The sequence below is a fragment of the Neopsephotus bourkii genome, unplaced genomic scaffold (genome assembly GCF_033783945.1).
Source record: "Neopsephotus bourkii isolate Nb327-2 ecotype Australia unplaced genomic scaffold, CSIRO-AGI_Nbou_v1 NB_595, whole genome shotgun sequence".
Classification (NCBI taxonomy): domain Eukaryota; kingdom Metazoa; phylum Chordata; class Aves; order Psittaciformes; family Psittacidae; genus Neopsephotus; species Neopsephotus bourkii.
The window spans coordinates 1,449,004-1,468,811 of record NW_026901096.1 but is presented as its reverse complement, the minus strand read 5'-3'; the positions used below and the strand labels follow the sequence as shown (position 1 = coordinate 1,468,811).

General features: G+C 40.2%; 1 protein-coding gene across 3 annotated transcripts in view; it reads right to left on the bottom strand.

The window, feature by feature from the left end:
* Positions 1–19,161, bottom strand: part of ROCK2 (Rho associated coiled-coil containing protein kinase 2) — a 101,714-nt gene extending 82,553 nt beyond the window's left edge. Inside the window, exon 1 of one of the 3 annotated variants that reach the window (XM_061351728.1) lies at positions 18,638–19,161. In XM_061351728.1, coding sequence (XP_061207712.1) covers positions 18,638–18,787 — 150 coding nt within the window. In that variant the 5' untranslated portion in view covers positions 18,788–19,161. The remainder of the gene's footprint in view (positions 1–18,637) is intronic. The other 2 variants (XM_061351729.1, XM_061351731.1) reach the window with 2 other exon arrangements.
* Positions 19,162–19,808: the final 647 nt, after the last annotated feature.

The following is a 19,808-nucleotide window of genomic DNA, read 5'->3' as shown; positions in this document are numbered from 1 at the left end:
ATGAGGTCTCCACTCAGCCTTCTCTTCTCCAGGCTGAACAGTCCCAACTTTCTCAGCCTATCTTCATATGGGAGGTGCTCCAGCCCCCTGATCATTATCGTGGCCTGACTTGTTCCAACAGATCCATGTCCTTTTTATGTTGAGGATACCTGAACTGCACACAATAATCCTGGGCTGCATCAAAATGAGCATGACCAGCAGGTCAAAGGAGGTGATCCTGCCCCTCTATTCTGCTCTCATGAGACCTCACTTGGAGTATTGTGTGCAGTTCTGGTGTCCTCAACATAAAAAGGACATGGAACTGTTGGAACAAGTCCAGAGGAGGGCCATGAGAATGATCAGGGGACTGGAACACCTCCCGTATGAAGATAGGCTGAGAAAGTTGGGGCTGTTCAGCCTGGAGAAGGCTCAGTGGAGACCACATAGCAGCCTTCCAGTATCCGAAGGGGGCCTATAGGGATGCTCAGGAGGGACTGTAGTGACAGGACAAGGGGTAATGGGTTAAAACTTAAACAGGGGAAGTTTAGATTGGATATAAGGAGGAAATTGTTTCCTGTTAGGGTGGTGAGGCACTGGAATAGGTTGCCCAAGGAGGTTGTGAATGCTCCATCCCTGGCCGGTGTTCAAGGCCAGGTTGGACGAGGCCTTGGGTGATATGGTTTAGAGCAAGGTGTCCCTGCCCATGGCAGGGGGATTGGAACTTGATTATCTTAAGGTCCTTTCCAACCCTAACTATTCTATGATTCTATGACTCTGTGATTCTATGATAAAATAGTTATTTCCTGCATTTTTTAACAAAGCCTGAAGGACTTCCACAAATAACAAATGTGAAAATGTTGTAAATCTAAAATATGTTGGTAAGTGCTTTGTTTAATTCACTGAAGAAAAATGATCAAAAGTAGTTTGAGAGGGATTCCAAGATGGAAGTTAGTAAACAGGTTGTACTTTTTCATTAAGATTGGCCAATTTTCACTTTTTTCAAATGAAAATGGTAACTTTCATATGAATTATTTATCGTTACATGGCTATCTAATATACACGCAGTATCAAGGACAAGTGTAAAAGAACCTTTTGAAGCTTATTTCTTTCCATTTTCTCCCAACAGCCATTTACATTGCTGATGCTATCAGGAAGCATTTCAATAGAAACTGCAGAGAAATCAGCAGCTCACCTATGCCATAGTTAAGTAAAATGGGATATCCACACCAGTTAAGATGGGATGTCTCAAGAACTTACTTCACCTGACTCTTCTCAGAACAAACTTCTAAGGCAGGTTAACATTACCATGTGCTTCCAAAGCTGGGTATGTTGCAGGCATCTAACAATGAGTAAATCAATTACAGCAACCCACAGTAATTTTCAGGGCTGCAGATTAACCAGTCAAGCAGCATAAGTTTGCATACAGCAATGATCTATTCATGGGCTGAGGATGAAGTTCCAGGACAGTCTAAACCAGTCTCCCTGTCCCCTAAACAAAAATCCCCACCCCACCCTCAGCGATGTCTTTCCCTTCCTGAGCAAGCCAGTTTAGGGAGCTAAACTGGACAGGTCTTTTGCAGTTTTCCTTTTTGGCCATTTAGCTCCTTATCTGGCCATACAGTAAACAGGTATAAGGAAAATAATCAGTGGAAAGGCAGCAGAGAGAATACATCAACCATGACAGATCAGTTGGATGCACAGGGAATTACTCCTGAGAAAATGTCATTTCATTCAAACTTGAAAAACTGAGTGTGGGGGAGAAACAACCAACCAACCAACCCACTAAAACCTGTAAAGAATTTGTTTATTTTACCAATACAACTTCAATTAAAAGATATATAAAGTCATTAGAGCTGATTTTTTGTGGTCATACTAATCAGTCTATTTTAAGAACAGAAGATATTTTCATAAGTCTGCAAGAAAAATATGCTAAAAATACTATCAATAGCTATTAGATTATCCACAGAAAATGTTCTGCATTTCACTGAGTTATGGTTCACATGCAAGTGGACAGACACATATCTGGAGAACAAAACACCCCCTACATAATTTAAAGAGGCATCCGGTAAATTCATTTTTATTTCCTGACAAACAGACAAACAAAAAAAGTCTACAACATGCCAAAATAGTGAGTATTTATTTCATTGAATATAACGCTATTCAAATATTAACACTGCACCTCCTTATGAAATAGAGCAGGAAATTTAGAGACAGTAAAAAAAGAGAAATGTAATTTGTAACAAAGTCACACATACTGCACAAGGGTCACATTCAGCTGCAAATCAACACACAGCTATACCAGTAAGTATGTATTTTGGGAAAAGATTAATCACAAACTATTCTCACTTAAATAATTCTATTTGAAATTGATCCATCTTCTACAAAGAAATAGTACCATCACTTCACCTCTTCAAATAGTTTTTCTTCCTCATTCTACCTAAGACAATAGTCATGACCCCCCTCGTAAAAGTGTTGTTCGGATTTATATTAATTAGTTTGACAGAATTGCTTATCCTGAGTTTCGTGTATCTGCGCTGTCAACTTGAAAATCTCTTTCCTCCCTCTCCTTCAAAAAAAAAAAAAAACCCAACCCCACTGCAAAAATCTGTTCAGATTCTCCTCCTCAACTTCCTATCCCATTCTGCAGATAAACCCTGGTTATTCACTTTATCTTAAATCTTGGCTGGAGTACAGCCATACAATTTTATGGACATGAAGACTTTTGGAGCCTAGTCCTGCTGTCCAAAACACTGCAGTATTCCTCCACAGCCAGACTGGCTGCCTCAATACACTTGCCTCTGGCTCCTGTAGTTGACTTAGACTTGGAATACTGATCCTTGGACTCATGAAGAAACACTGTCTTCATGAACCGCACCTTACAGTATCAAGGCTCTGGTGAAATCTCCCACCTAAGATCCTGGTCTATAATTACATCTTGAACAAACAGGGTTTCTAAAAAGAGATGAGTTTTATCATCTCCATCCAGAAACCTAAATTTTTGAGAGACTGATCCAAAACTAGGGAATGACTTTTCACACTAATTAAGCATCACAGAAATGCCCACCAAGTTCTCCAGTGCAAGCTGCATTTCCTAGTCAGATGTTGCTTATTTGCTACAATATTTGTCTCTAGATATCATAGTTAAGGAAGCCAGCATAACAGCTTACAGAAAAGCAAATATAATTCCCCAGTCTCCAAGGACAAGCATTGATGGCCTCCAGCCCTGCAAATCTGAGACAGACTTCAGTTTTCTTTACCTATGTCGAGCTTGTTTTTAAAATGCATTTCCTAACACTGAAATGTGTTCTTTCAGCAACATTCGATATTGTGGCAGAAAGTTTCTCCTACATACAATTTAAAGGTTAGTAGTTACCATAACTACTTATAAAATAAGTGGTTAGGAAATAATACAGTTTATCTCAGAATTTAAAAGTATATTTATTCTTTAAAGATGGCCTGTGTGCATATGGAAAGAAACGGGAGAAAGATAGTAGTGGGTTATTATTTGACAGTTTGGGTTGAAATTGCTTTTCAAAGACTAGCCTAACAAAGGTAGTTCAGCCCACACCAAGATGAGCAAACTATATATAAAACTGAAGTAATTTTCACTAAATACTTCATAAAATGAGATGAACAGGACAGAACATCTGTTAACCATATCACCTGATTAAACTTACTGGAAAGCACAGAGAAAAGAAAAGACAGGTTATATATGTGTTTCGTCACTACAAACACTGAAAAATAGTTTTTATTATCATTTCCAGTGTTACATACTCAAATTTGTCCAAGTGGATAAATAACACAGAAAACTTCCATGTATACATACAAATATGCATAACAAGACACACTGTAACTCCTAATAAGTGATCTCCAAAAAAGGCTGCCAGTACCACGGAAAAAGGTTCAAAAATACAACCCTTTAAGAAAAATCGTAAAAAGGTTCTAGAAATCTCTTCCTATCACATTTTTAAAGATGTGATAAACCAGTAATTTTAATTCTGCGATTTTCATCACTGTGGCACAGTTGTAAATATTCCTGTTACACACCAATTCAAGTTTCACCTGAATATCCCAGTAACAGAACAAAACATCTGGAGTCTGAAAAAAATCATCACTGGGCCCAGGATGTCTGCCCTTTCCTCTTCCTCCAATTACTTCTCCATGAGGCATACAAAACTCACTCCAAAAACACAATAACATACCTGAGAAAGAACAGGTAGCATTCCATGGAAGTCAGTTGAACCCATCACTAGATTACTGAATGTATTACTAAATTTCATATAAGGTAAACTGTTTGGCTTCAAAGCAGTAATGACTAAGCTCACAGAACTACATAGTAAGAAAACACACATTCAAATTTTAGGTCTAAGATGTCAGGAATCCACTTAAACAAAATGTTTCTTACTAGGAAATAGACCTCAGTTGTCAGTCTTAACTGAAATGGCTCCTCCATGTTGCTTTAAGATGAGAGGAAAGATCAAAATGAATCGGTACAACAAGTATCCTACAAATCAAAGACATGACAAAAAAAAAAATAATTACACACTCACTGGCAACACTCACCAAATCCACTGTCCTCTGGACTAAAACAACCTCATGGCTAAATCTGGGCCTATAAAGCAGTCCTACCCACTTAATTATATTTACTAGAATGATTTAAGCTAAACAATCTAAGTGCTTGAAAAACTACAGCCTAATAATACATCTGAAGAACTCTCCCCCCGCCCAGAAAGTGCCTTTGAAAGAACTTTCAGGAAACTTCTCTTAAGGATCCCTTTTACTGTCATGATTACTTAAGTAATAATTTTTTTTTTAAATACCCTAATCTATGTATCTCAGCTGTTTATCTAGGGGAAAGGAATTTATAAGGAAGAGAGATATGAGAGAAAGTACAAACACTCAAAGAAGCTCCCCACAATGACAGAGAATCTTTTTTCACCTTTTGTGCTTAGCTGATAAATACACATTTTAGGAACATCTGGACAGCATAGCAATAGAGGTTTTCGATTTGCTGTATTTGACCTTTTCACGTTAGCATTGTCAAAAAAAATAAAAAGGAACTTCATGAAAATAACCAACTTATACCATCCCCTGGGATACACACTTTTCTGAAAAGAGATTTCCATTAGCATGTCTGATCAAAAGATTTGGTATCTACAGAAAGCAATCCTGTCAAGGTTCCTGTGTTGTAATGGTGGAAAAAAAATGCTTTTGTATCACCCTCAGTCTGTCTCGTTACCAAACACAGAGCTCTGAATTGCTTAATATCATGCTACAAATAGGAAACAAACTGAACACAAAACTGAGTGTGGTGACATTGCATGTGTCTATTCCCTCCATAAATCATATTTGACAGTTTCATAGGATTTTCAGACAAAGAATGAAGAATACCAATTCCAGTTGTAACTCTAGTGAACTACTGGCCTATCCTTCATGTAAACCCCATGGAGGTCAACAAGGCCAAGAGCAAGGTCCTGCACCGGGACTGGGGCACCCCCAGTATCAATATAAGCTGGGGATGAAAGCAGCCCGAAGGAGGACTTGGGTGTACTGGTGAATGAAAAACTGACATGAGCTGGCAATAGGCACTCACAGCCCAGAAAGCCAATCGTACCCTAGCTGCATCAAAAGGAGCATGACCAGAAGGGCAAGGGAAGTGATTCTGCCCTTTACTATATTCTCATGAGACCCCCACCTGGAGTACTGCACCCAGCTCTCAAAGCCCAACATAAAGAGGAAGGTTAGACTAGACGACCTCCAGTGATCCATTCCATCCTCAACCATTCTGTGATTAAAAATACTTTTTTCTTCTACCAACTGTAAAAGTAAACATTTATTTTCTGTGGAAACTTCAGAACAGATTTATGTGTGATAAATATACCCACCAACCTAGAACTAACCCCGTTTTTTCTTTAAACTTAAACAATCTTGATGCAACATAGCATTACTAGTTGATGGTTTTGCCCTGATGTGAGAATATGAAATCAGAAAACTGCAGAAGTGTAAGGTAAAATTAGTAGTTATACATTTACTAATTTAATCCAGTCAGGTATCAAAAGGAGGCTGACTGATCTCAGTCTTCTTTGTGCCAGTGTAACATAATGCACAGATTAGAGATGGAGCAATAGTAACATGGCACTAAGAACAACTTCCAAATATGCACTGGCAGCTAAAACCTCAAATTAGTCATTCTGGCATTTTGTACACTGATGGATTCCACTGTTTTCAGAAGTAAGTATCAGCCAGTATTCATCTTTAAAACAAGCTTGTTTACACACACAATGCTGTTTTTTCCTAAAACAGAGGGAAAGAAACAACAGATTAAAGCAACAGGCTACAATACCAAAAATAATAGGTTCACATTACCCGAATTCAAACACAGACAAGTACTAACAGGAATTGGTCTTTTACAAGTTCCTTTAAAAAATAAAACTTTCCAGTGTCTACAATTTTCTCTATACATAGGCTAGTGTGACTGTGCTATTACCCACTACTTTCTTATATTGATCTGAATGCCATAGCAGAACTTATCTCACTTTTTTTTCTAATTCTTTTTCTTCTAAGTTTATGTTAGCAGATTCTAGCTGAACTGAAGTTCTCTGCAATTTTGAAAGCAGCTACAGTGTACAACAGTACACAGACCTTTGTTCTTGTCCCCACGCTCCCTTCAAACTTTCATTACCAACACCGTGGCAGGACACACAGATAATGGCTTGCACTCAAAAAAAGTAGCCTGTGAATTTGAATTAATAAACACACCATTCATTTGAAACCTAGTTCTTTGAGGAAAGGAGATAAGAGTGCAGATTTTCTACTCTGTTTCAGACAGGCTTAGGATCAAAATGAGCTGTTTCTCTTTTTTTAAAATGTCACAGTGGTAGTTACCACTGTGTTCTGCAAATCTGCCCAGATTAACCGAGAAAATGATTCAGGTTAGCTTTAATCCAGATTGGTTACCAAGTCAATTCACAACACACCAACACAAGCATTTGTGTCACCATCAAGGTGGTGCCCCATGGAAGCAAGGTGGAGCTACTTCTTTAACTGATAGCAAAACTATTTGTGGAACTCTGTAAAGCCATTTAGTTTTAAATGGATCCATGTAACTTAAGGGAGAAAGACACAGGTTAAAAACTTCCTGAGATCACTCAGGCTCATTTTCCCATACTTAAAAACTTCTCTCCTCTTAGCATTTTAATAATAGAACATTTATTGTTCTATTATCAAAAGCTGCTTGGTATCTCCCACTAAGTGTGCAATTTTATTGATTTATTCACAAACTCTTAGAAGATAAATAAATTTTTGTTAAATATACAAAAACTTGATTGCTAATATTCTTAATGACCGAAGACCTTAAATACAAAACCAGACCTTTCAGAAAAAAAAAAAAATTATAAAACCTACACTATTAAACTCCAGAAAACCATATTTAAATTATAAAGACCATCATGTCTACTCTTCTTCTAAATATACTACTAAGGCAGAGAAGTCAAGCTGGCTCCATTAATTTTTGCATATGCATACCACTGAGAATGTATGTCTGTCCTCTGCTGTGCCCATCCTTTTAAAAACAAAAGGGCCACCTTCTTTGTTGTATCTTCCTTCCTTCAGAGCATTGAGACTACCTGAGAATAAGTAGGCTAGTCTTAATTACTGCTGTATTTGCTTCCACATTGAAGGCCCAAGGACCACACTTGCTTATTCAGTAAGTTCCTATCTACAAAACCTCATCTCTTTCTGCTTCTAGAAGTATTTCAAAACCAGATACTGCATCCTACAGCATTTTAAGGTTTCCCTAATCCGTTGACTACCCATGATGACAGAGCTTATCTGAGAAGACAGAAAGACATCTCAATGGTCTTTGTGTCTGATAGAGATCTTCACAAAGGAACCCACATCCTCAGGAACTTCAGTCTCAATCTGACAATTAAATACCTTGTATCTTCAGAACTGTAGGCTTAGCTCAGAGTCTTTTCAAGACAAAACAAGGAAAGACAAAACAAGGAAAGACTATTACAAGTAAAGACTTCCAGGCTTTAAAACTCACACCAGGTATAAATGTTTTCTACCAATAGATAATAGCTTTACAAGGTAGTGGTACTACCTTCATACATTGGGTAATGAAATCTTGCCTTAATCCCCATGTCATTTAGCAGAAGACATCCATGTCTGCCTTTAAGCATATAATCATTCAGGTTGGGAAAGACCTTCAAGATAACTGAGTCCAACTGTTAACCTAGCACTGCCAAGTCCACCACTAAACCACATCCCTAAATGCCATTAATGAGACAGTTAAATGACAATTCTATCCAAGCTGACATGGTATCCAATGGAAAAATATTTTTCAGTTTATTTAGCCTGTGTTTATTCCAAAATGATCAGTTTCCCCTTTTTGTTCAAATTTTTCTTTGGAATACAAACAATTTAAAAAAAAAGAAAGAAAAATGTGGCAAGAAATTCAGGGCTAAGTGAATATTCCAAGTTACTTGGGGGAAAAAAAAAAAAAAGGAAAACAGCAAATAGATTTCAACTTCAGCACGGTTGTATAAGTGGAAAATAGTTTTCCCATTGATAATAACTTGATGTTTCAAAAAAATTCCTTAAGCTTTGGCAAGAATTGGTTCTGATAGTATCTGCCTGTCTCTCCTTTCCATTAGAACTAAGATCAATTCCCACCATGCTGATCAGTTCCCACCATTCTCTACACTGTAACCACAGCTTTTGGGCAACCACAGTCAAGAACACTAGGGGCAGGGCAATTCCATGCCAACTACAGCACAGCAGGACCCCAACACTCTCTGGTTTACTGTTATAGATACAGACTTGCAGACCACAGCCATTATTTTATATTTACCATTATAGATACAGACTCACAGACCACAGCAGTATTTTACATTCATGATTATTCTGCATATAATCAAACACAGAGAAAAAATGTTATGATTCTCATGTACTTTCAGCATCAGTAACCCTACACTATTACAGCATCAAGCATGTTTTGTTTCCCCCCACCTTCCATTTTAGAAGGCAACTAACATAAAGGTAGTACGATTTCATACATTAGAAAATAAACCAAAGCATAATGTCAATAAACACAACACCACAATTCAGAAAATTATTTGGTGTACAAAACCAAGAAGAATTCTCATGTGCCGAGAAAGATGTCCAGTCACATGGTAGACTCTTTTGATAGCTATTTACTCTACAAATTAAGCTTGAAATCAAAATATAACTAGAAAGTTTTACCTTGGAATGAAATGTAAGACTTTTCTTCAATCCTGCTTTCTACATACTACAAAAAGCTGTATCTTACACATAATGGCATTTCTGTCCCCTCCCTCACATTCAGCTTCCATCTGATGTAACATGCTGATATACAGCAGTAACCTCATTGTACATCGCTTGGTTTTGGTTTAATAAAAAAAGTACTTGAGTTGCAGGCATAATGAAACTTCACCAATATACATGTAAGTCTGAAAGACATACTGTGCATCTTCCCTCATAAATTTTGCCAGTGTTATTTCAAAACATGAATCCTGTATTACCAAATACACTACAAGCAATACTGTCTAACCAAAGCATACCATACTATGTAGAAGACCCTACACTTGGGCTCAACATTGTCTTTGGCTTTCTGATTCGATGAAGAAAGTCCTGCAGTAGAGTCATACAAAATAAAACCAGGAAATCTTCTAATAGCGAGCAGTCTCACTTACAGAATCGGTTTGAAAGTTTATTTTCCATTTTTAATACACCAAATTTTGTCAAAGATATTTTCACGGGTAGACAAAGGACATTTAGGACTTCTGGCAATTGAGAAACACCATGCAGCACACACATAGGAAAAATACTGGTGTTTCTACTAAGAAAGTGAAGAGCACTGAAATAGTTTATTTTGACACTTAAACTGCCTTTCTTCAGAGGCAGCCAACCATTAAAATAGATAAAGTGATTCATGCCTCATGGTGCTACTGTTTCAGGCTTCTACATGTACAAACCATTCTTATTCATACTGTCCATATTTCAAGGTTTTCTTCATAATCCTAAAGAAATTATTTTCAAATAATTGCTGGATACCTACAATTAAAAGGATTCACCAGCATTGTATATTTCTCAGGAGATGCAGATTGTATTAGCATATTTACTATTTATTAAATATTTACCTTCTAATTCAAGCTTAACATATCCCCAAAACAGAACAAACACTACACATATACCAGTGTTTCTGCTACCTTACTTGCTGCTACATTCAGGTTTTGTCACCAAGATTTTGACAACAGGTCTTCCGCTGCTCCCCACCCTCACTGGTATAAACGCCATTTCCAGAGTTGAGATAAACCCTTCAATTCTGGGGAGATGAACAGTAGAGAAACCCAGAGGGATGGGGAATACATGAGCAATTCAAGTAGTTGTTTTCAGTCACTTTTCAGATGAAAGAATAAAAAAAAAAAGGGGGGGGGGGGAGGATGACACACACTTATACACCCTAAAGAGGTCATTAAATTGAACAGGCCAAGAAATAGAAACTATGGCTTAATGCCTAAGCAGGCTGACTTTTACTGTTAGAGGAACACGTCCTGAAATGTTCATTAACGGAAACAGATCATGTGTGCATACAGCTGGCATTAGAAAGGTTTTCATTATTCACTAAACTAACAGCTTCCAACATGGTATTATTCCCTGCTCTTCATTTTCTTGCACAGTTAGAGGGAATAATTCTATTCCTAAAGTGAGAGACTTCATTGCTATACTATCACAAAAGTTTAAAAACTCCACTAAAAAAGCACTGAGTAGTCAAGCATGATCATATAATTGTGTAAGAAGGGGCAGAAACAGTCTTAAGTAACTCCATAACATCTTATATCTACTTACTACAACTTGTTCCAAATGACTTTAGCTGCACATATTAGAAGTCTACCCCAATATACACTTCCCTGTATGATGGTGCTAAAAGTAATTTACAAAAATAAAAACCTGTCCTATACATGCAAGAAATTATAAGGCTTGTGCCCCTATCTCACACTCAAGATAATCCACACTAAACTAAAAACGGAGACCAGAACAAATCCAGTTTCAGAAACCACAAGGAAAACCAGTTTAAAACTAGCTTCCGTATGAAACAGAACATTTTCATAGCATAGGTAAGCCAAACGATTGCATACCCCTCAACAAGAACTATGCTATTACAACTTTTCGAGCATAATCTCTTTGCAGATGCATACATACACACTACAGTGAATTTAGCGATGCAGCACTCTTCATCTTGAACAAAAGCATAGATTTACCACACTAGGGTAAATCTACACTGTTGAGAGTGCAACATTTGGTACTTAATCAACAACTAAGCTACAGACTTTGGACAACTACCCGTAACAGCAATGACAGACATGGACAAAGAACAACCATGCATTACAAGCCTTTAAATAGTAATCAAGATTTTAGTTAAACTTTAAATACCCTTCAGAAGAAAGTATGGAACTTCAACATTTTTTCCTTCTAGTTATTTATTTATTTGGTGATGGTGTCAGTCAACATTTGTTTTAAGATCTACAAAAAAAACATAAGAATATTTGGTAAGATTAGCTTTTCTTCTTTCACCATGGTTCAAACCTTTCCTGTCTGTATGTGACCTCCTCTTCATTTCCTCCTGAAGAAAAGTGTAAAAGAATTCTTGTGTTGGATGAGTCACCCAAACTTTACCCTGCTTTATGCAGGATCCTGTTATTCTGTACTTTAAATACAGACTAATAAATCAGTATCTGTGATTTAGAACAATCAAGAGGCAATAAAGCAACCACGCAGTTATTTGAATCCTCAAGGTTCAAAATTAAACACCTTCATATAAAGTTTCCTCATGACAATCTTTTTTATATCACATAAGTTCGTTCTAAGTATTAAACTCTTCTCTAGTAGAGGTTTAAACAAAAAAAAGCTTCATCATCTCCATTTCATATAGTTGGAAATGAAGAAAGATTTCTCTGACGACATGCAGCACTAGCACTATATTAGGCTTCAAATCCTCCTGCACACCATCCTTTTTTATTTCTCTCTCTGCCTGTACCATCTGAACCACACTGTCCTGCTAACAAAAATGAACAATGAGATGACTATGGTATCAAAGTAGCATTGCTGCACACTAACATCAAACTCCAGCAGTCATCAAACCCAAGTCTCCATCTGGGCACACAGAAAACACAAACTATGCAATTAGTGATCATTTGCAAAAGATTTGTCTTATGTAAATCATTCTACATACAATTAATGAAAAACAGGAACAATGAAAAATTATCTGTATGTGGCACCCAGATTGTTTTTCTTCTCATACCTATCACCTTTAGATCCCACAACAGAAGCAGGGGTTGAACAGAAGGGATGTTTCACAAGCTGATAAAGAATTTGTGTCCATCCTTTCATGTGAAACAAGCCAACTAAAATTCACAATATTTCATAATAGCAAAAAAAAAAAAAAAAAAAAGCCCCTCTGTATCCATAGCAGATGAACACAGATAAAAAGCTAAGCCCACACCACATAAGCAGCCTTTACTGACTGAGACTATCCAACCTACTGAAATCAGGACAAAATTCACTGAATCATAATCTTCCAAATATAGAGCCCTTGCATATTAGAGGGTAGCCAAATCACCACTTTAAGCATACAGTCATAAAACTTTGGTAGCAGGTAATTAATATAATGTTCCAAAATAAGGATGCAGGTGATGCTTCACCTGCACTAAAGAAGCTTAAATGCCACTGGCTGTGAAGATGCTGCTGGCAGTATGAGGAGCGCTTTGATGTTTCACTCTGTAGCAGCAAAAGCTCCATGACAGCAGGTATGGCTTTGGAACCAAGCACTACGTTCACCATTCTGTTTACATAGCAAAAGACTCATTAAAATAAATTTATTACTAGCAAAGGCTGCCAACATAAACATAGTATTCTTGTTCTTAACCAATGTGATGTACCAAGACAAAAGTATTTTAAATAGATTTGTTACCAGAAACACTTGGTGCTTTTCATTATAACAGTTTAGACCAAGCTTGGACACAACACAGCAGCGCCCCTACCACTCACTCCCCCAAAACACCCCATGCTTCTGGGTTATAAACACACACATATATTTTTATATATATATGTATATGTTATTTCATTATGTAAAACTCCACTAGCAAGTTTCAATCACCTTCATTCTTAAAATCCAACGTCAGTTCCTCTGTGGCACTGATACAACTCCAGTCATATTTTGTAGCTCAAACACTGGCAAGAAATCATCAACTGAAAGCTGCAGAGATTGATTACTGTGGCAGCATTTTTTTTTCTTCATTTTAAATTAGGCAGCTTTTGTTATGGACTGCATTACTAGACAAACAGCCAAACACTCTGCCATTGCTCTGTGTCATTAGCTGAAAATGGCAGATGTACTTAAAAAAAAAAAAAAAAAGGTTTTTAATCAGCATTTGTACACATCTCCCAACCGACAATGAGGTTAGTAATATCTGGAATAGTAAAGAGTTCCTGATTCTCGTTCCATCACATATAAAGCAGAAGAGAACCGTGCTCATTTGACAGCATGGCTGCCCTTTTCTTTCCCCCACGCCTTAAGCTGTTACAGATACTGAACAAATAACCCACTCTGCAAACTGATCAACACAAATGAAATATTGGGAGTGAACATACTCTTGGGAGTACACACACAAGATCTGCATGCATCTCATGTGTGGTGGTAAACTCACTGAAGCTGAGCAAACTGGCTTCTCTGCTTTCTTAAACTACAAGTATTTTAAGCCTAGCACAGAATACCACAGTATATAAGAACACATAAAACTGTAAGAAAACAGAACTGTCCCTTTTGAGTTAACTATATTGCTATATATAAATCAATCACATGGGAACAATAAACAAAAGACTATTCTGTTTCTTTAAAGCTCATCTTATTCAACCCTGCAGTAGATGTTCTGAAATCATAGATCAAAAATAAAAAATCTGTAGATATAAAATTTATAGAGTCAGAAGCTAAGAGAGAAATAAGAGCACAACTGTAACAAACAAGGAATAAATTATTTCTTCAAGAACAGAAATCATTTGGCCTTTTAACTACTTACTGGGCAGTAAGTTTCAGGTCAGCTCCTGCTAACTGCTACATTTTTGGTTCTTCCCTTTGCTTGCTGGCTCACATTAACATAACAGATTGTTCTTGCTGATTCAAAATTATATGGCAATAAATTCAGGAAAATGAGACAACTTTCACATCAAATCTGTAAGCTCCATATTAAATGTGAAACACTCTGAGAGCTCACAAGGCCAAAATTCTGTGAAGGGGTATATGTTTGTCAATCATGATGACCTGGAGACCCTGTATTAACAAGGCTCAGCCTAGTGACCTGCTATATTAACATTCTTGGCACAAAGTTGTTATCTATCCAGTTGATGAGATTGCTACAGACGGATGCACCTATTGAAAGGATCAGAGTCACTGCTGTATCTGCAGGCCACCTTTTGTTAGGGGTGGAATTCTGGGGTCTCCATGGTAAGGTTCAACTTAGATGAACACCTATTCATATTCAAACTAGTATAAATACACACTTTACCTGACAGCTTATTATTATTATTAAAGATACAAATAGCAATTTAGTTCAGTTTGGTTTTAAGTTTTAAGGCATGTGTATTGAGATGCTTCACCACTCTCCTGCTAATCATCACTCGGTTTCTCAGTCCATGAATGCATTCCCAGCCTAGCCCAGCACTGCGCCCACAATTTTGCTGCTGCACTGCCTAATTAACAGTTTTAAGAACTCCTTCTTTCAAACGCTGACACAATCACAGCAGAGCAGGCAGAAGACAGTCAACACTTTACATCTCTGACATAATGACAACGTTTAAGCTTAACACTAAAATCCTAAGGATTGCACTGAACAATACCGAGGGCAGACACCATTTCCTTTCTCTAGGCAACTGCAGCTCCAGCAAAAGGACCAGGCAGACAACTGCAGGGAGGAGGATGATAAGGTTTATCAGAGCTGTCCGTCACCACCATAAAACTCTACAGTTGAGTTTGGCATGTGCTGAAGTGATACAATTACACATGGCAAGGAAGTGGAGGTCTGGATTAGTTTTACACAGCCTACATTGACCTATCCCAGTTTTAGAACACATTCAGTGTTCAGCCAACATTTACCAATGCACCCCTAAATAACATGTATAATACCCTTAATACTGTAAACATATATGCAAAAGTACACAAATGTATTTGAGAACTGTTAGGCTCTTCTTAAATGTAGCTAGCAATTACGAACTATTTGGTAGCAATGTATTTATAGAAGTGTTTCTTATAGATCACCCAAGGTCAAATACCACTAAGCACTACCATCAATGTGTACATGCAGTACACATAAAAATGTCACGTCATTAAATTAGTAGATGACAGATACTGGCAGAAGAACAAATAATAATACAGTAGTTTTATGAAGTGATCTGCACCAGGTAAATGTAATACATAAAACAGGTCTTCGTAGCCACTAATGCAATGTTACACAACCAAAAAGCATAAGAGACCATATGACAGAAAGCTGTGACAATAGAAGAGTTATTTATCTCAGCACAGGCAACCTTACACAAGCTTTTAATATGATACAAGAAAAAGAGCAGTCAGTGGATGTCTAAAGGAGGCTGCAAAAACCACCTCCCTTTGTACCTATCTTTGCTGAAGACACCCATCAAACACAGGCTATGCATCTGACCCATGCTAATGAGTAGAAAGTCCTCTATGTTGGGGTTTTGTTGTTTTGTTTTTTTTTTATCCAGCAGAAAAAGGATGATGATGACCATGCCACACATTTCAATTTGCATTGTTTTTAAATTCTGCCTTCATAACTACCAGAATAAACTAAGTAGCAAATTCTCCATCTCTTAATGCCTCTGAATTGAGACTACTTTCAAAGACCTATTTCCATCAAACACAAATGATTATGCTTAACACAGGCATAAACAGACAAGAGTTAAGGCATACAATATAGCAAAAATCCCATTAGAAAATCTGATGGTTTCTCTTAAGTCCCAAAGAGGGATGGGAGGAAAATAATCAATGTATCTGGCTTCATGGATTCTCCTGATGAAGAAATAGATGGATGCTGTCAGCCATCCTGTGCTCAAGAAGGTACATAAAGAAAGTCTTTTCATTTAGAGCCACTGAATAAAACCTCTCTTGATAAGCTGTGGAATTGGTATCTAGAGGAAGACAGCTTATTACCTCCGCTTCTCACGTCTTTCAAATTTGCACCATGTGTTGCAGATTAACAGTTACTTCTTTGCTTTTTACGGCTTCCCAAAAATAAAGCATGCATACAAAATGCAGAATAGCAGCTGTTTATGACTTTTTGCAGTGTAAGGAAATGAATTCCATTTTGAATTCCATTCCACATTTTTAGTTTTGGTTATGTTATTTTTGGAGGATGAAATACTGGCATTCCAGCTAGTCTTTTTAAGATGTTTTCCCTGACACTTAAGTTTCTGTTGCTGTACTTCTACTTTTAATTGAAAACACATTTCCACTCATGACAATTTACACTTAAAGTGAGCTGTTTAGTAAATTAGTAAATTCTGCCATCTGAATATGATGTTTCCATACTCAGACTGCATAGCAAAATGCCATTACAAAATTGATGTCAAATAGCATAAAGCAACCATACCAAAGCCCAAAAGAAAAAGCTTTTACAGGAACTCAGTTGCAAATTTTCTAAACCAGAAAAACAAATAGATATGCCTGACATAGTTCATCATTTCATACACAGACATGCAGAATACACAAGCTAGGAAATTTCATTGATCAGCATTATATTTTACTTGCAGCTAATTTTTAGCAGCAAGTAAAATATAATTACAGAAAGAAATCATATTTCTGTAAAACACACTTACAGAAAGAGCGCAGAGAACAAAGTGATGAACTTTGCCTTAAAAAAAAATACACATTCAGAATCCAGCTAACAATCTCCCATGGTTTGCTAATTTCTCCAGTGTATTACATGAAGTGGTGGTCACCATTGTAAGAGTACAAAACAAACAAATCATCAAGTGCTAAGCAGCCCTATCTCAATTTTGCAATTAGAATTTCTCTTCAGAAACACAAATGGGATTTAGGGTATCTAATCTATGTTCAAGGCAGAGGGGGTGAGGGAATAAAAGAAACACTGTTGAATATAAAAGCAGAGAGTGTGAAGAAGTCTACTGGGGTTAAGTATTAACCTGATGCATTTTTCAGAATGACTGTACTATTTTTAACTGCTCTTTTTTGGCCACAGGTCAAAGTTTTCCTAGCAAAATACCAAAGTGAAAATGCTGGGAGCAAAGCCCAGAGACAGCTCTCTTTGCTCTGGCCTAGGCGAAAACTTAATCTGAATCCAGTTAGATATGCAGCACTATTTCCCACTCCCCTTCATTGACTACTGTGGCTGTCATTGTGCCTCTCAACATCCATGAGTGCAGTAATACAGTACTCAAGCCTTGAGAAGAACATTTTTCAGATTTTATAGGAAATTCTTATATTCTCCACACAGCACAGACATACATACTGTTCAGTCAGTTCCTGTATTCTTGGCCAAACAGAACTGAGTCATTTGAAAGCAGAAAAAAAAGAGACTCAATGTAAGTGCCTTGAGCAACTCTTACAAGGACTGGGATTTCTGTCCCCTTTTCTGCTCCTCCTAAGTGGGACACATTGGAAATCTTGGGACAGACTGGAAATTTGTAAATAAAAGGTTTGAAGACTCTGAAGCCCAGCAGTAGCAGTAATAATAATAGCCTCTGTCTTTCCAGGGTTTGGATGTTTTAAATGGGGAAATATAACTCTCTTCCCACTTCTTCCTGAGGGCATGAATTTCTTACTGAAGGAAATTTTACTTCATACACTTACACAGAAACATGCTACTTGAAATAGGAGACAGACGAATCAATTTGCCCCAATGGAAAATAATCGTGACCCCATAAGACTCCCCTCCACCCCAGTTTACATTTCTCCCTTAGGCGTGCCCTTTTCCTGGACTATTTCCACATCGCACAGCAAACCTCGGCTTCACCAGAGGCTGGTTTTACGGTGCGGGTAAGGGGGGGATGTGAGAGGATGGGGACTGGGTGCCTGGCAGCGCACACAAAGGCAGGTACTTTGGAAAGGGACACATTAGGATTACGAGGCGCGAAAGCAAACGATGTAAACGATGCTGGGAAATAAAAGAAAAAAAAGGCGCTTTCCTCCCCAGGTCAGATTTTTCCAGAGACGCTTCTCACTTTTCCCAAAATAAGCTGTACCTAAAGGGAGAACGCTGCCTCCTGGTGCGATGTCCGTCCCGCGTGTGCCCCCCGAACAGCCCCAGGACCAAGGGCCCACTCCCAGGCGGCAGGGCCTCCCGTCCACTGCCCAGCGCCCCTCGCCGGCGGCCCGGCCGGGGGCGTAGAGAGGCGCCGCCCCCCCACAACCCCGGGGAAGCAGCCTCCGTCCTTCCTCAAGAAAGCTCCTCCAGGACGCGGGAGCCCTTTCCTTCCTTCCTTCCTTCCACCTCCCTTCCTCCCGCCCGCCCGCGGCGAGGGCAGCGCTCCCTTTGTTACCCCGCCAAGCGCTTTCCCCCGCGGTGCGGTGCAGTGCAGCACAGAGCGGCCCTGCTGCCCCCCTCACCAGCAGGCTCTCCACGTTGACCGGGGAGCGCGGGTCGCGGATCATGGACTCCAGCTTCCTCTGACGGCCCTCGAGCATCCCCGCCGCCGGCTCCAGCGCCTCCGCCGCGAGGGGAGCCGCCGACATCTTCCCCGCCGGCTGCTGGCTCATCCTCCGGCCCGCCTAGCGGCGGCGAGAGACCGTCCCCAGCTGCCGGGAGGAGGGGTCTGAGCGGGGCCGGCCGGCGCGGGGCCTAGCGCGGCGGAGAGGCCGGGGAAGGGCGGGGGCTCGGCGGGCCGGGCCTGGGCAGAGAGGCGGGAGTGGAGAGCACTGCGCCGCCGTTGGCCGCCCCGCGGCCGCCCGGGCATGAAGGGCGCGGGGAAGCGGCCGCTGCTCCGCCCGGGCGCAGGGAGAGGGAGGGGAGAGGTAGGAGGAAGGAAGGGAGCGCTTCCCGCCGTGCCCCCGCCTCTCCCCCTGCTCGGGGCGTCCCTCAGCGGGCGCCGGCTCCCTGCCCGGTCCCTGCCGCCGGCCGGGCCATCGCGCGGGGCTGTGCGCCCGCTCCGAGAGCAGAGGGAGGGAGGGAGGAAGGCGGGGAGGGAAGGGGAAGGCGGCGACCAACTCGGACTCTGGCTCCCTGTACTCCGCCTCTTCTGCTGCTCGGGCGGGAGCTGCGAGCACTGCCGGCCTGGCCTGGCCTGGCCTTGCCTCGCCGCTGTCCCTCCGGCCCGCCCCCGCCGCTTACTCCATTGCGCGACTCCCGCCTGCCTGCGGCGCCCGCCCCTCGCCCGGCCTGACTCGGCTCGGCTCAGCTCTACCCGATCCGCCCAGGCCTCTTCCTCCCCCGGCCTCCCTTACCCACAAGGCCGCGCTGCGAGCGGCGCATAGCTTAGCGCTCACTCACCGCCTAACTATAACCCTGAGCTCAGCCCCCCGCGGCCAAGGGGAGGCCCGGGGCCGCCCCGCAGCGCTCAGCCAGCCGCAGCCACAGTAGCGAGGTGACTGCCCTCTCCGCCAGCCCCCGAGGCAGCTGCTGCGGGCAAGGCTTCGCGGAAGGGCTGGGCCGGAGAGGGAAGGGGCTGTGTGGTTGCTGGGTGAGTTTGGCTGAGACTTCATCCTGCCTGCGTACTGTAAAGCACTCCAAAATCAACCGCAAAACACTTGAGAAAGTGGGTGAGCAGTGTTCCAGCAGTGT